General features: G+C 44.7%; 2 protein-coding genes across 2 annotated transcripts; both read right to left on the bottom strand.

Annotated features, from left to right (window-relative positions):
• Nucleotides 1-7,754: 7,754 nt before the first annotated feature.
• Nucleotides 7,755-8,768, bottom strand: LOC123050377 (uncharacterized). Its single transcript, XM_044473181.1, has one exon. The coding sequence runs from the start codon at nt 8,325-8,327 to the stop codon at nt 8,010-8,012; it is 318 nt and encodes a 105-aa protein (XP_044329116.1). The 5' UTR covers nt 8,328-8,768; the 3' UTR covers nt 7,755-8,009.
• A 695-nt stretch (nt 8,769-9,463) lies between these two features.
• Nucleotides 9,464-10,680, bottom strand: LOC123050376 (uncharacterized). The gene has a single exon (XM_044473180.1). It carries the CDS (start codon nt 10,174-10,176, stop codon nt 9,859-9,861), a length of 318 nt encoding a protein of 105 aa, XP_044329115.1. The 5' UTR covers nt 10,177-10,680; the 3' UTR covers nt 9,464-9,858.
• Nucleotides 10,681-17,874: the final 7,194 nt, after the last annotated feature.

The following is a 17,874-nucleotide window of genomic DNA, read 5'->3' as shown; positions in this document are numbered from 1 at the left end:
AATCAAGAAAAAGATGATGAAAAGGTGTTGGAGAGTCATCCAAAGATGAAGCTAGATATTGTTCAAGTCACACCACCATCATGCTCTCCCAACGTATTTGAAGAGGTATGCATAGCGAGTAATTTACCTATTTTCAGATTTGGTTGCAACTTCATTATTGATGCATCTATAAGAAATATTCTCATAAGTAATTTTGAAAGACCAATGAAAAAGGATAATTTACTTGTTAGCAATAAAATTGTTATGGAACATATCGGTCAATCCATTGCGCCATTTATAAAGACCGATAATGACTTATTGTTACAGCCAAAGCTTTCCCCGTTGCTTTATCTAAAGTTCATATCTAGTTGGGTAGCTTTGCTTATTTCGTACTTGGCTTGCACTTGGTCTCAACTGAGACATGTATGTTCTAAATATCTTCGTTTCATAAATTTAAAGCCAAGGTTAAATTCTGTTGAGAAAACTGATGCCAATATAATATCTTATCCAAAGACATCGGATATAGAGTGGAAAACACAATGCATAGCCGAATGGGGAGATTCCAAACCTGAACCATTCGTTTGCTTATCTCCAAAGCCGTTCACACAGCAAGATCGGCTAGAAAACAAGAAGTATACCTTCAATTCAAGCATGTGTGATCAAATATTTGATTTGTTGCTGAAAAATAATTACATTACAATTCTTGATCACCATGTTAAGCCATCAATCCAAGGACGAATGTATTGTAAGTGCATAATTCGTCCAAGCATAATTTTGAGGACTGCAAAGGTTTTGTCAAATAGTTAAATCAGCCATTGAAAAAGGACGATTGAAGTTTGTTGAAACACTAAGAGATGACCAGTCTATTCCGATTGGTCCCGATGGCAAAAAGTTTTTGCATCGGTTGCTTCAAGTCGATCCATTTAAAGAGAAGGTAAAAACTACAGGTGATGGCATCAAGCTTTCAAGTAAAGAAGTTGTTGAAAAGCATAATGAACACAATCTTGAGGGCGAGAATTCCATTGAAGCTACAATAGAGACGCCAAGGACTGGGGGCAGCAAGCAAATCCAATGATCGACGAAAGAAAACCAGAAGAAAACAAAGGCCGAAATAAGCGCAAGTGTAAGAGATCAAAAATCACCTTCGCTGAACCATTGGATAAATATCAAAAGAAGAGTGAAGAGAAGAATACTTATCGGCCAAAGCATGCAAAGAAACCAAGATCAGCCCCAAGGCGCAAATATGAGGATTGGTATTGGCAAACTGAGAATTTTAATGCAACATATTCATATCCTTATTTTGGGACGCCAATGCCAATGCCGTGGATGCCTCCTTATGCTCATGTAAATCTATATCCATCATGGGACAGGTATGATACAAGGGCACATTCTCCATCTTATTTTAGACCATCTCACCAATATTATGCAGCTCCGAGAAGATCAAAATTTGAAAAATCACACGTCAAAGACCGTTTCAATCATAAGGAATTGGTCCAGAGCTCATGGAAGAAGAAAGAGGTGGTCAAGAAAGTTTACCGCATGAAAAGAGATGGTCGTAAGTGTGCTACTTCAGATTTGATCTCAAATAACAAAGAGCCAATTAAAGTGTAGACATTGGCTACTAAAGGCAATGAGGCAAGTCAATCAAGTGTCAAATCTGAAGAGAAGAAGTTGAGAGTGGGCAAGGTAAAAGAAGAATTGCCATTACTTCAAACAAAATCACAGCCGGGGTGCTCACTCGGCTTATCATATTGGCAAAAGAAGAAATTACAAAAACTTAGTGCACAAGAACTTGAAGAAAGAAACATGGCATGGGTTCCTAAAGGAAGTACTCAAAATAAGAATTATGTGAAAGCATCCATTACACGACGTGCGGTAAAGGTGAAGAAGGAAAAGAGTGAAAACTATGAAGGGCCAAGCCGAAGGTTTCAGCATCTTCGGTCTACACATTATCCATATTCTTCAACTAGGTCATTAACGCCTATGCCATGGAATTCGTCATCAGGTATGATTGGTAACCCTCAATGGGCCCATGGATGCAATATAATTTCTTACGTCATGAAAGGGTATTACCAAGTCACTATACATTTGATTAGCTACAAGTTTATTGTTGATCCAAAGGGCCGAAATACTTGATTTGTCATTTCATTTGTTTATTTTGGCTATATGTGCTTTGAATGAAGTTTACATGGTAATGGCCGATATTTATCTATCGTCCTAAGATTATGTCAATGCATGGCCGGTGTAGTACTCCAACATCGTCCTTAGTTCGATTGGAGAGCGAGATAAGGCAAAGCAAGGATTGGAGGAAGTTCATTCTTGATTATCTGCAAAATCCTAGCGAAAAGGTGAATAATATGGTTCGGAGGATGGCTTTGAGATACATATCTATGAAACCTTATCATCGGATTGTTATGAAGCTGAGAAGGTTTCACCCAAGCTTGCATCAGAAAGTTCACACAAGACATGGCCGATATATACTTATCGTCCTAAGAACATATAAATGGCCGATGGAGTGTTGACATCGTCCTTAGAACAAGCTTGGTACAAGTTATTTTTTGGCACGCTAGCTTTACCTAAAAACAGGGGGGCATGTGTTGACGCTCAAAAGTGGCACAATTATAAAGAGTGGCTTGAAGCTATGTCAAGATTAATTCAAACTTACTATTGAAAGTCACCATGAGATGGCTCTCTTCGAGAAGATCAAGATGAATATGAAGATGGTCTAAAACGGAGCTCGGATGTAAAAGTTATGACAAGTTCAGAGATGCTCATGTCGACACCAGATTAAAGAATGGTTAGAAACCCAATTAAGATAGCTTCAAATGGAGAAAGTTTCAACACAAAAGTTGTGCGTCTCATCAAATCGATTGATTTCCATATAAAGATCATCCCAATCCAAGGTCGTATGCAAAAGTTAGAGCCCGCACAGCGCGACCCTCCAGTGAGCAAAATATGACGCCCGGAACCAGACACATCTGTGGGTATGTCTGATGAGCTGCGTGAATAATGAGCTGTTTTGCGCGAGCGTTTGACCCTCGAGATGACCTCTGATGAAAAAACGTTCAACATGAAAGTTGTTCGTCTCGTCGAAACGGTCAAGATTGCTTTTGGACTCGTTTCCATCCGAGGTCATTTACCACCACAAAAAAGACCTGCAAGGTGCAGCCAGTTTTAGACCGAACAGTTTTGGAAAGTTCGGATAAAACCAATCCGAATTTGACTAGGGTTTTGGACGTGAATCCAAATCTTTTCCTTGCACGGGAAGTCTAGCCGCCTTTTATATACCTAAGAGGTGACGGCCGACTGAACAACACATAATCGATCAAATCATTTACCACTTTTTATTTTTTATCTTTTCTACTTAACCCTAGTTCTTCTTCTTCCTCGTTCTTCGTCTGTTCTTTTTGTTGCAGGGCGGCGAACCTCGAGGCCCTAGGGGTGGTCAGGCCGACCTAGGGCAGCCCATAGCCGCCGCACGTCCAGACGGGGTCCCTCCCGGGCGTGCGGGGTTTCGGGTCTTCAAAAGCACCCACCGGATTACCTGCGTACCGCGCTTCCGGCCTGGTCTCCTTCGACGTGAGCTGCGGTGCATCACCCCCGGCGTCGAGGGTACATGGTGATGTGTTCGTGTGCGAACAAGTGATCAGTGTGTGATGGCATTGAATGGAGCTCTGGAAGTTGGGAGCATACACTAGAGTAAAGAGGGACTTAATTTTGCTCGAGTGTTGACAGTGGTCAAGAAAAGAAGGGACTACAAGTTGCAGGTGGAGTCATATGGAGTCTTTGGAGTAGCAGCGGTACTAATGAGAGAAGCTCAAGTCCAATGTACATGAAAGTTTGACACATTGACGAATTTAAGGTGGTGGAGAATATTCGTCAAGGTGGAGTTTGTTAGAGTTGTGTCGAATATTGTGTACAAGATAGGTTATAGTTGGACTATGAGTTGTATTGTGTTTACATAGGATGTGGTGTCCTAGTAGGACACCTGTATCCTAGGCCTCTCATGTATAATGGAGGGTAGACACACGATGTAACCTATGTCAACATAATAGCACAGGCGCGGAAGGGGGAGCCGGCAGCGTGTGCCGGCGCCCGAGTGGCCGGTGTGCGGTATTGTGACGGTGTCACGGGGAGGAGCGCCCGTAGTCAGGCCCCGGGATGTAGCCATATCGGCGGACCTCGTTAACAAATCTCGGAGTCGTGCTCGTGTGATTGCATTGTCCTCGGACGATCGACGATATGCCTCGAATTTATTCTAACACTATTTGTAATAAAAAAATGTTGTCCTCTCAATAAATAAAATGTCATCCTATTATTGACAAAAATGGCATCCAATAAAAATGTGAGGCGCTTAGTAATAAAAACTGCCCTGCCAACAAAAATGTGCACATTTATGAATCGTCCAGTTAGCACTCATCTGATTATCAGCATTTAATTCCAGATAAAGGCAAAAATCTTCAGTTATCGACCTCATGAATTTGGATTGCCTCATCAAAATGTTTGTTCAAGGTGGGATGCCCCGTTCTATCTAAATTCCTTGCAGTCCTCCACCGACAAACTCGGCAGCCCTTTCCATGGGTGGATCATTTTGTGTCCATGATGGTTTAATAGCATCTCCAACGGACGCGTCAAAAGACGCGCGCGGTAAACTAGCATTTTAGCGTGCGGGGGACGTTTTCGCGCGCTCCAACGGAGACGGGAAACTAGCGCGTATGGGAAAAAAGTGGGAGCTCGCGCGCTAGATTTGGCGCACCGCGTCCGGCGCGCCTATAAAATTGCAGCCCTCTGCCGCTCTCTCGTCGCTCCCTCTACCGCTTTCTCTCCTCGCCACCGACACGCCACCACCGCGCCATCATGCCGCCACGCCGCCGGGGAGCTTCGGGCTACCGCGGCGTCCGCGTGCATCCGTTCGGCACCTACTCCTTCGAGATTCGGTCCGGCGACGTACGCCTCGGCCTCGGAACCTTCGACACCGCCCAGGAGGGTGCTCGCGCGTACGACGCCGCGGCGTGGCCGATGAACTTCCCGGACGTGGCGACGCGGGAGCGGGCGCAGGAGTTGGCGCCTCCCCCGCGGCTTATCACCGACGAGGATCGTCGCGAGAACCGGAGGCGGGAGCGCCGTCTCAGCCTGGCCGAGATGGACGAGGAAGCCATGGCGTTGTGGCGCCAACGCTTCCCGCAAGACGACATCAACGAGCAACAGTTCTTCGCCGAGAGAAGGGCGGAGAGGGAGGAGAGGAGGGAGGAGCGAACCGCCTATCGCGAGGACAAGCGAACGCGAAAGGCGGTCGCTAAATTCAACATCGCGCTAGGAGATGCGTCGTCCTGGGACTCCAACGACGAGCGGTTCCTTGATGCCTACGCTCAGACGTCGGAGAAGGACATGACCGAGGCAGAGTCCGAGTCGGAGAATGACGAATAGTAGTAGTTTTTGGTTTTATCTATCTATCGTAGGAGAAGGTTATGAACTATCTATGCACTATTTTGTATCGTAGGAGCAGGCTATGTGACGAACTATCTCACATTTATACTATCGGACCCAAATGTGTATCGAATCGTAGTTAAGAAAAAAGATGAAATATAGCGCGCCTGCTGGAGCGGCTCGGGCGCTTATTTTGCGGCGATCTCTGGAGCCAGCACACCGCCGCGCATAAAAGCTGGCTCACCTGACGCTATATTCTGTTTTTAGCGCGCGCGCGTCTGTTGGAGATGCTCTAATGGCAGCTGGGATGATTCTCAGGAGGAAGGATGGGTTTATGATTTTTGCAGCATATCGGGTACTTTTCCACTGCACTGAGGCCCTTGAAGTGGAGATACATGACTTGATGCTGGCCATGGCTCTGGCCATCCAACTAACAGATAAACCGGTCCTTGTCCACTCTGACTCGGCAGAGGCACTGTCCATCTTTTCAAATGAACGGCTCTGTATATGGGCATTTAACTGCTGAGATTAAGTCACTCACTATGGACAGAGAGTTTGTTTCTCAGAAAGTTAGACGTGGTCAGAATAGTACAGCAGATCGACTGACATGTCACACTCTTGTACTTCTGTGTGTATTGAGGACCCTGTGCCTCTGGATTGTAACTTTATAATCTTGGAATAAACTCCTTATTACCGTGTAAAAAATAAAACACTTAATTTGAGATAAAGGAAGAGCGCTCAACGATCCATCTCATGAATTTGTAATTTTTTTGCGGTATATTTTCATTAATATAACCCAAAAACAATTATGTACAAAGTAAAAGAAATTACAAGGGGATGGATGAATCCCTCTATCCAATGCCTGTTCTAGGAAACATGATAACGATTAATAAATCAGGCTAATCTTGACTCAATCCATCCTTGAAGAACTTGATGTAGCTGCTGCTTAGCTCTGTATTTGAGTAGCTCTAGATCTTTTCTGAGTTGAAATTTCCAAGAGGTGATGTTGGGACTTATATGCCTGAATATTTTGTTGTTTCAATGCATCTAGATATGCCAGCAACTCATGATAACTATGCTCATAGCCAAGCCGGAGGGTAGTTCGTTCAAAGCCAAGTTGATTTCCTGGAGAACAGCAGTGTCTCTTTTTTTGTTGTTGGGAGTGATCATATCCCAGCATTGGAGAGCAAACTTACAATCCCAGAAAAGGCGAAGGGGGGTCTCATCCGCATGCTCATTGCAAAGTTCAGATAAGTAGGAGGGCAGATAGAAGGATTTTCTATGGAGAAGGCTTCTGGTATTCAATATGTCAAGTGCAAGGAACCAGCAGAAGATTTTGTATCTCTGGACGACTGAAGATTTACAAATCTTATTAAAAATGGGAGAAACCGTCCCCCCTGCATTAAAATCTTGTACAACTTGGCTGCGGAAAATTTAGCAAAGTTCCAAGTATACTGCCATGTATCATCACTATTGGAGAATCTGGTATGGTTCAATGTTAATTGCACTTCTTGGAACTGATCAAAGGCCCGAATAGACAGTGGCCTGTACAAAATCTCTTCAAAGCTTTCAGTCTCAGCCACTTGTCGAACAGAGATGCATTTATCAATGGCAAAAGAGAATAATTCAGTGTATTGGATGTTAAGAGGTGTATTGTTCCATTTGTCATGCCAGAAAAGAACAGATCTTCCTTGTCCCACAGTACAAGAGGCCATGGATTTGAACTCAGGGAGTAATTTCAAGATTGCTTCCCACCAGAATGAACCCATTGGTTTGTCAGTGGGTGCACTATTGGGATAGTAAGTGTTCCAAATCAAGTGAACCCATGTCAGTGGGTGCACTATTGGGATAGTAAGTGTTCCAAATCAAGCACGACCATGTTCCTCCATACCATATTTTCTCCACAAGCAATGTCTGATGTATTTGTTGACTTGTCAATCACAGAAATAGGGAGGGCCAGAGAACTCATAAGGAATGTTGGCATGCTTGAGAAGGCACTTTTGATCAAAGTCGGTTTTCCCCCATAGGACAGAAAATAGAACAACCAGTGAGTCTCCTCTCAATTCTTTGCATCATACGGATGAAATGTTCATAGTGCCAAGAGGAAGCCCTAGATATATAAATGGAAAACTGCCCACAACACGACCCCGAATGTTAGCCAGAATCTGAGTTCTTTGGGGGCCGACATTGATGGGAACTATAACTGATTTATAATAGTTACCCTGAGTCCAGTGTAAGCTAAAAAGTGCATCAGAAGATTTTGAGTTTGCTGAATTTGCAAGGGACATGCAACATGAATCTGTATTGACTCGTCGATATGTTTGATCAAGGAGGGAATGTCCCGTTCGATCCAAATTCCTTGCAGTTCATATTTCACAAAAGAGTACAAAATTCACAAATCACAATGCAGGATCGGAGGAGTCAAACGCCGCAGCTGACGAATAGAAGGGTACAATTTTTTTTTTGGAACAGCTATGTGCCTATGCGCAAGCAAGCTCGAATGAAACTGGCGAGCCACTAGCCTAGCCTATGGAAGAGGAGCTCCGCCAGACCAGAGCGCGGAGGCCTGTCAACTCAAGAATGCAACCAACATGAGGCATGAATCAGTATGAGACGTCGACGAGGGCCAGCATGGCCTGCGCGACGAGCTGTCCCGCCGGCCGTCTCTGCACGGGGCGGAGGGCAGAGTACTGGTGGTCCAGCTGCGGCACCGGCGCCCTCTGCCGTCGGCCACTCAGCAACGCGCGCAGCTCGGCGTCGAACTGCGCCGCGGCCGCCCGGAGCGTGGCGCAGACCCGCGGCAGGTGGCGCAGCAGCGGCAGCGTGAGGTTGAACGGCCACAGCAGGATGGAGAACTTGAACGCGTGCAGGAACCCGCCGACGACCGCAGGCCCGGCGAGGAGCAGCACGTGCACCGCCATCGTCGATCCCCACAACAACTCTTCCACCACCGCCAGTCGCCGCCGCCGTCGTGGTGCTGCTCCTACATGGCCGGCCGGTCCCTCTGCCTCTGCCTGTGCGTACCGACGTTCTTGAGGTGGTGTTGCTGCTGCCGGTGGCTGCCGCGGACCTGATCGATCGACCGACCGGCCGGCGAGCGATGGCGACGATCGAGAAAGATTCTGCGGAATCGAATAAGTTGCATATATGGACGCTCTCGATCGTGGACAAATACTGCTGGACAGCTCAGGTGCTTCTCAGGGCATGCGGCCGGCGACGTTGTTGTTGCTTAGCGTATGTCTCGCCGGTCGCCACGAATGGATTTGGCGTAAGACTTGGCAGTTGGGGCGTCGAAATATTCTCGCCATATCTCGATCGATCGATACGACATTACCCCTGTGGTGGGGCACCGCCACCGGCCGGTCGTCACCGGCAATTATCCGTGTAGGCAGTGAGGACGGTGCTGGCGTGCTGCCATGTGCGAGGCAGATCGTTGTCGCGGTCATAATTTTTCGTCAGCCATGCGGCCCACTCCCAACCAACTTCGGGCTGAGCTCTGCCGCCGCGTATTTTAGACGGATTCCTGTGGTTACATACGTGTCGTCGGCAAGTCGAAGGTGCAGCTGAATGCGTCCGCTGAATACACGGATTTGTCTTATTGGCCAAAAATATATATCAACAGCTGCCCCAATCCTCCATTAAGGGTTATCGAAGTAACAAGGTTTAACAGTTTTTAGATAGCTCGCCTTCCGACATTATCTCACATCTATGCGAGTGTTTTAACAGGATTGCTAAACCTCAGTCGACTGATACTTAACAAAGTCTCGGCCGATTTGTGCGATCATACATGAAGATTAGTGTAATATTTTCTTTCTTTCATCTTTTCTATATGTTTTGTCACTTGACTAAGACTACATTAAGTCGACCGCGTTAAGTCTCAGTTGGCTGAGATCTAGCTATACCTGATTTTTAAAGTAAGGTTGTTCCAACAAATGGGAATATATTTATGTAAATGATCTCTCTTTGAGAAGGAAGAACTTCCATAGTTTTTTTTTGGGAACCTCCATACTATTTTTTTTGAGTGGAACCTCCATACTATAGTTAAGTAAGGCAATCATTAGTTCATCACCACATCAATATATCAGTACTATTATATTCATGCAAATAGCATTGTTATTAACACTCACTTGATAATCTAATATACTTCCTCCGTTTCAAAATAAATGACTCGATTTTGTACTAATTTTATACTAAAGCTAGTACAAAATTGAGTCGCTTATTTTGAGACGGGGAGTAATACTGAAGATAGCAAAAAAGATCCGGTGTAATTACGCAGGACATTGGACTAGTTACAACAAGTGCAGCCGACAAATGCAGGAAAAAAGATAATAAAAAAATGGAACGCCTATGTACATGATCCAAAGAAAATTCTGAACCAACGTTTCCATCCAAACCGAGCACCGCCGGAATTAAACAGCTCCGGCATGCAACCACCTTGGCAACGCAGCGGCATCAGTAGGAGATGTCAACGAGGGCTAGCATGGCGTGGTCGACGAGCCGTTCCGCCGGCCGTCTCCGCACGCCGCGGAGGGAGAAGTACTGGCGGTCGAGCTGCGGCGCCGGCGCCCTCCGCCGGCGGCCGGCGAGGGACGCGCGCAGCTCGGCGGCGTAGAGCGACGCAGCCCCCCGGAGCGTGGCGCAGACGCGCGGCAGGTCGCGCAGCAGCGGCAGCGTGAGGTTGAACGGCCACAGCAGGATGGAGAACTTGAACGCGTGCAGGAGGAACCCGCCGACCGCCGGCGCGGCGAGCAGCACCACGTGCACCACCATCGGTCGATCCCCAGACAACTCTTCCGCCTCCGCCGGTCGGCCGGTGCCGCTCCACTACATGGCCGACCCCTCCGCCTCTGCCTCTGCCATGGCAACGTTTCTTGAGGTGGCGCTGCAGCTGCTGGTGGTTACCAATACCACGGGCCTGACTGACCGACCATTAACTATGTAGGGGCATGTCGGGTGGGCGGATTAATAATGGCTGGCGATGGCGATCGAGAGATGTTTCATAATGAGAAGGAATCGACTCAATTATATGGACGCTCTCGATCGTGGACGCGTACTGCTACGCAAGTCGCTGCTCGCTGGAGTTGCTGAAGAGATTGTTGTTGCTTACCGCACGCCTTGTGCCCTTGTGTATGCTTGCCGCGAATGGAATTATCGAGAGCTGGGGCGTCACGAGATTCTAGCCATGGGCCAGCGCCCGTTCGATCTCGATCGATCTACATTTTCTTGCTCTGTGGGACACCGGCCGTCGCTGGCACCTGTCCAGGGTAAAGCAGCGACGAAGTTTCGTTTACGCATCTGGAGTTGGAGTGTATCTGTATGGATGGTAAAAGCAGAATGTTTCTGTTGGCGTGCATACGCAGAATGATTGGCTTGACATGTCGGCATACAGTGGGTCGGAAAGGAGTGCAAGTTGAGACTGTCCCTCAGTTTGTTTTGTCTAAAGAAAAGGCCTATGGTGCATTCCTATAGGTACACACTCAGAGTTCAGGGGTAAGATTACCTAATTATACACATGCAGCTTCTCCGGAGATCCAAATAAATAATAGGACGGTAATGCTGACCGGCGAATGTTCACTAGGAAGGAACTTCCAGCGAATGCCCTCGCAGCCGTTTGATCGACATCAAGCGATGGCACTTTTTCTTAGAAAAATGCCTTCTCTAAGAAGCAATTGTCATGCTAGTCTAAAGAAATTGTAACCCCCTATCATTAAAATTGTCATGAAATTTATTCACAAATGTTGTTCCGTGACAAACGTTCGCCAACTATTGAAGTCCTAAATAGAAAAGAGAATTAGACTCCTATATCTATGTATTTTTCATATCTATAAGCCTCACCCCAACCCACCACGATGACCCCACCTCGGTAGGATGATCGACCACACGGCATCACGACATTGAATCATCTTGCATCGACCATAACAAAATTGTAGATATGATGTCAAATCTCATCCGAATATTGATCGTTATTAGAAAATTACACTATATACATCGGTCCACCTTCTATCCATCGCCTAATTACTCGGCACAATAGTGATAGATGGCTAACTTTAGCAAGATCGTTGATTGTATCCAGAGGAAGTGTTGGCACAAACCTGCTAGTGTATTCGGGTACACACATGCATACTCACGATAATCGGTCCACACGCCGCATGATCCGTGAAAACAATAACATATCGATGCCGACCCAGATGCCCTAAGACGGGTTGGAATCGAGTGGAATGATCGATGTGCACAACACGTTATATGGATTTTCGAAAAGGGGTGTTTTTATTACTTAAAAAATTTAAGCATTACAACACATTATATGAATGGGACGGGAAGGGTCGAATCTGCTTGGTAAAGGGAATAGCTTCCTTTTTCTTGGACTCTATAGTTTGTGACCACACAACCTCCTCGTCCTTCCTTAGCACACGCCACTGCCCCTACCCACATAGGGCAATGTCGGATTACATAAAGTTATCTGTTATGTACATTTTTAGAAAGTGGACGACACGTTTTAAATTCTAACTAATGCTGCCATGGCAAAAAGAAAACCCGTTGAGTCGGTCTTTTTTGCCTCATCGCGTACAAGGGGAATTGATTAGTGATGATCCACTCTTAATTGACTGAAATAGTGAGGGGCCAATATGGATATAGATTGTGGTCATCCGGCGGTGGTGGAGGCTGATGGCATTGCTGCTATATTTGAGAGGAAATTGATTAGTGATGATCATATGACAATGGTTAGGCTTCTTACTACCCCGCTCTACTGTTGTTGCTTTAGCGTGCGTTTATGGAGACACTTGGGCGTCAGAAGTCGCGATGGGTCAGCGGCTGTCCGATGTCGATCGATCGACATTTCCTGCGTGGGGCACCGGCCGTCGCTGGCGCTTATCGATGGAGTTCACTGTGCTGCGATTGCGAGTGCGGCCCACTTCCAATCAACTTCATGTCGATACGCGTATTTCCTACAGTATTTCTGACGGAGTACGTACTGCCATTACATGTCGACAGTCCAATCCTACGTGCAGCTGATCTGATCGTGTCCACTGAATACAGACGTGGCGTAGACGTAGCTCGTGGTTTGGAAAGTTCTTCACAGCGATTTCTGTACGTAGTGCCGATTAAATCTTTGTGGATTGAAGACGTACCACTCTTCCAAAAATGACGGAAAAATCGGAACTGCAGGAACGCTATGTAGGCAGAATCATTTTTTCTCTCGGGTACACGGCAGAATGATTGGCTTGGACATGTCGGCATGCACCGGGGCCCAATCCCGGATCCGGCTTGACTGCCGCTCCCACTTCATCCTACGGCTGTTCTTTTTCCTTTTTCTTTTCTAATCTAATCATCTCCCCCCCCCCCTGATTTTCAGGGGGTGGGGCCAGACCTTATTTTTTTCCAATCAAATAAAGCCACGTATGCAGGAGCACGGATGGGAGCATGGGAAGGGAGCAGGCAAGTCTCGTCCCCAATCCCAAGTGTGATCGAGTTGAGCAGCTTGAGCCTCTGTTCTGAAAAATATTTATATTTATTTTCAGAAAAACTTTCAATCTATCTTTAATCATGATAGTACAACGAACACTAGAAATAATAAAAATTGCATCCAGATCCGTAGACCACCTAGCGACGACTACAAGCACTAAATCGAGCCGAAGGCACGCCGCTGTCATCACCCCTCCCTCACCGGAGCCGGGCAAACCTTGTTGTAGTAGTCGTCGTGCTAGGGCCACATAGAACCAACGCACCAGAATAGCAACCGCCACGGAGTGTAGATCAAAAGGATCCAACCTGAAGACACACGAACGAAGACGAATGACAAACAGATCCAAGCAAATCCACCAAATACAGATCCGCCGGAGACACACCTCCATACGCCTACCGACGATGCTAGATGCATCACCGGAACGGGGACTAGGCGGGGAGACTTTTATTCCATCTTCAGGGAGCCGTCCTCGTCTCGCCTTCCTCAGCAAGACACAAACCCTGACAAAGCTAAAAAAAAAATCTAAAAACAGAGCCCTCTCACCGGCAAGGGCCGAGATTCACTCCACCCCCATGGCCCTAAGGCCACCGGAGACGGGACGGACCGGCGCCGGCGCCTGTGGGAGGCAGAGAACCCTAGCTTTTTGGGAGGCGACGGCTCGCTAGGTCGCGTAGTATAGAGTTAGAACTCGAAAGGAATCCTGAAAAATATTTATATGTAACATACTCTGTCCTCGAAATAACTCTGGTGTTCAGCTAGGGAATGCATCAAGACTCACGTGGCTACGTATCCATTATTTTCCTCTCTCACAAGTTAGATTCGGTTGTCTGACATGATGATGTTTGTTCTAGGTCCAAATCAGGTGCATTTTGCGTGCATAGGTGGACAAGTCGAGCAACGACGAATACCACCATAAAGATGGTGCTAAGATCGATTGACCAGTCTTATCCGAGATTTCAGTCCGGGAAGCATCAATCAACATATTATAAAGATGAACTCGACATGTATTAGTTGTAGACTTCGCCATCCTTGAGCTACGTACGATAGGGAGCATGCACTTGGTCACGTGGTCGTTTCCCAGCATATTTATTTCCCCCTGAAGGAGACATTCTGTTCGGCCTTCCAGGGTTTGAGAAGTCGCTCTTTTGCTTTTGGCTCGCCCTTTCGGTGGATATTCAGCCGGGCCTTTCAACGGCTGGATTAACGAGCTGCTTGGCTCGTTAAGCTCGTACTCGTTAAGTTCGTGCTTTTTAAGGCTTGGCTCGTTAAGCTCATTAAAATTAACGAGCAGAAAACCTTGCTCGGCTTAGTTTGTTTGAATCTCGTTAAACTCATGAGCGCTTGTTAACAAATTATAATGTGCTACGTTTTACATGACGAGTGTGTTGGTGTTGTTTTACGATGAAATATGGTGACTACACAAATAAATGCACTAATTTGTTACCTTCTATATTGATTAGATTGAATAGATGAGATGAAGTGCTACAAAAACTTTGTCACGTAAGATAGAAATATGTATTGTGTTGTTACTAACGAGCTTAACGAGCTATTCGTGAAACTCGTTAGCTCGTTCGTTAAGCATAGCGAGCTGAAATTAATAATTAGCTCTGTTCATTAAAAAGCGAGCTACGAGCTTAATGAGCTAAACTATCAAGCGCTCGTTAAGCTCGCAAGCTACGAGCTTTTAGTCCAGCCTAGCGGAGTGCTCCTATTTAGCGCCTGGGCCGGGTCGGAGGATAAGGGACCTCCGATTTGGCGACCTGCACGTCAAATAAGGCAATTCCTATTTGACGCTTCGGGCGTCGGTACTGCATCCAGATCAGGCAACACTAACCACAACACAACCTTGAATCATTTTCTTTACACTTTCTTTTTTCCTTTTTCCGTTTCCATTTTTTCTTTTTGTTTCTTGATTCGATGAATGTTTTAAAATTCGTAAAAATTTCTTCAAATTGATGAATTGTTTTTTCTCAATTTTGACGAATTTTTTCATATTCAGTGTTTTTTTTAATTCAACGAATATTTTCAAATTGGATAATTCTTTTAAGGGAATCCAATGAAGTATTTTCAAATTCCATAATTTTTTTAAAAAAATCAATGTTTTTTTTTCAAATTTGATGAACTATTTTAAAAAATGAATGAACTTTTCTTCAAATTTGATGAGATTTTTTACTCAAATTTGTGAATTTTTTTTCAAACTCGATGAACCTTTTTTTTCAAATTCGATGAAAGTTTTGTCAAGATTGATGAACTTTTTTCAAGTTAGTGAACTTTTCTAAAAAATGATGAACTTTTGAAAAATCGATGAACCTTTTCAAATTCACGTTTTTCTCCAAATAATTAAAAAATAGAAGTGTTATAGTGGAGTATATTGTACTCCCTCTATACCTAAATATATGTCCTTTAGGTTTCTCAGTGCAAATTCTGTTACATTACAAAATTCTCCACTTTTCAAAATCACCCTCGTCCACCACCACTCGTTCCTGCAGCCCACTCACTCTCTACATCCACTCCAAATCTCTCTCTCTCTACATCCAGATCAGTCAGCCACTCCCTCTCCTCGTCTCTTGCCAGTCCCTCTCCTCGTCTCTTGCCAGTCCCTCTCCTCGTCGCCCCCCTTTTGCTCTCCCCGTCGCCGCCCTCTCCCTCTCCTTGTCACATCACTCTCGCGGCATCTCGTTCCCACTGTCACCCGCATCTCATTCCCACTCCCATGGCATCTCACGGGAGTGAGGCCAGAGGAGCAGGGCTGCAAAGGTGGGGGCGGAGGAGCACGGCGACGGAGGTCAAGGCTAGGCGGAGTGTGGGGAGCGAAGGTGGAAGACGATTTGGAGATGGCCGATTCAAATTAAGTGAGGGTGTTGATGTAATTTCCTTAGTTTTTCACCTGGTCGGAAAATCACTCCAACGACTTTTATTTAGAATCGGTGTGAGTACAATACATATCGCGGCCGCACTTGTTTTTATATAGTTGGCGCTATTCACATTCTCTACAGTTGAGTAGTTGTAGTTTTAGCGGAGCTCGTGTGATAACACAACGGTGTGAGTGTAAATCCTTGAGAGCGCAACTTTTTCAAAAAAAAAATTGTGTTGTAGGTTTGCTGTGTTGTGCAGTCATGGGCCGGTCCAACTCGGCGCTGCAGTGAGCGCTAGTTGGCCTCCACGGCGCTATAGGCACGTAATAGGATTTACCATCAAATAAGGAGGACGATCCTGCTGCCCCCACACATGTTTTTGGGCCGGCCCATGCGCGGGGCAGGACGCCCGTGTTTTTTTATCTTGTTTTTTCTTTTGTTTTTTGTGTCAATGTTTTTTTCATTAAAATAAATCAGTATTACAGAAAGGTTTTCAGTTTCAAAGAATAGGCATATTTTTAAAACAATGTTTGTAAATTCAAAAAATATTCATACAAATGTTCGGGAAAACATGGAAATTTTGTGGATTCAAAAAATGCTCATGGTTTTGAAAACAATGTTCACATATGCCTTAATTTTCACGATTTTGAAAATAAGTTCGCGAAGTTGAAAAATGTTTGTGAATGCAAAAAAGTTTCAATTCCAAAAAAAGTTCTTGATTATTTTTCAAAATCTTCATGATTTATAAAATTGTTCCCAAATTTCAAAAATAGTCATTTTAATAAAAATTCTCATATTTCCAAAGAGTTCATCAATTCAAAAATTGGTCATGATTTCTAAAATATGTCCATGCATTTCAAAAGAATGTTTTCCTTAGAAATATAAAAACATTGAAAATTTCAATAAAATTCCTAACATTCAAAAAAAGTTCATGAATTCAAAAAATGTAATTTTATAAAATATTTAAGTAATAAAAAGGTTTATTAATTAAATATTTTCACGAATCTATGATTTTTTTTGCAAATTTGGACATAGAAGAAAAAACAAAGAAACGGGTTCAGAGAAGGTCCTAGTGCTTCCCAGGACCGGTGGAAAAAACCAGAGTGGGGCGGGCCATACAAAGGATGGGGCGCGGGGAGGTTACGCGGTAGGAACCAACGTATATGTACGCCCCGTGCCCGCGCAAAATGGGTCGTGCATTCATATTGACGAGTGAGGCGGAATCTCGGTCCAACCTTCTGGTACTTAGGCTAGATTTCATAGATATAATATTTTAATGTAACTTCAATGTTTGTTAGAACAATTTCATACGATAGATTCGCACCCCTAAAAACCCGTGATAGATACACGGTCAAAGCATGCTCTAGCGATAGCTCAAAGAAAAAACCGCCGTCTAACAAAAGAGTCAAACAAGCTGAAGAAAACACATGGTAGGCAAATCTCTTTTTCTACCAAAAAGATGGCCCAAATTCAAATTTATTTATTTAGTTTTGACCAAATAAAATTCCAAGGAGCAATTTTATGTTTGTACCCTCAAAATTGCAGGTAATTTGTAAATTTTGAAAAACAACAATTGGAATTATTTAGTCAGAAATCACTAGTTTTTTTACAATATTTAAATTTGATTTGAAATTAGTCTGAATCTATTCCAAATCTTTGACGTATAGAATATTTCATTGCTTACTAAATTTACAAAAAACTCGGCGGGAGATAATTTAAATGTGGAAAGTCAAAACATTATAAAAGTAAAAAACATTTTATGTTGCTTGGTAATCATAGAAAATCAATCAAACATGGGTAAGCAGGATTTGGTGAGTGAGATCTGGTGACTTGGTTGAAGTGCGCAAAGAAATAAGGGGAGGGAGATCTTTTAGTGCTTGTACTCAAATGTGAATTTGGTGACCTTGTTAGAGTTGGGCATTTGGCAGTTCACTCCCCCACCGAACAATGTAAATGCATCTGGGTTATCCAATCTGGGGAACTGGAGGACTAGAAGTCCAGAACTAGGAAGGGTGAATGATATGAGCTTGCAACGATCAATCATTACCCTATGGTTATCCTGCTTCATCCCAGAGATATTATCGATCTATTATCTTTATAGACAATTGCCTACATGGAAGTAATGTCCCATGGTAGCTATATCCTTAT

This window comes from Triticum aestivum, chromosome 2D (assembly GCF_018294505.1).
Source record: "Triticum aestivum cultivar Chinese Spring chromosome 2D, IWGSC CS RefSeq v2.1, whole genome shotgun sequence".
Lineage (NCBI taxonomy): Eukaryota > Viridiplantae > Streptophyta > Magnoliopsida > Poales > Poaceae > Triticum > Triticum aestivum.
Note: the sequence above shows the minus strand (reverse complement) of the source record. Positions and strands in the feature narration are given on the sequence as shown.

Excerpts from the sequence above, each read along its gene's own strand:
- LOC123050377 (XM_044473181.1), bottom strand. The coding sequence starts at position 8,327 with ATGGCGGTGCACGTGCTGCTCCTCGCCGGGCCTGCGGTCGTCGGCGGG.
- LOC123050376 (XM_044473180.1), bottom strand. The coding sequence starts at position 10,176 with ATGGTGGTGCACGTGGTGCTGCTCGCCGCGCCGGCGGTCGGCGGGTTC.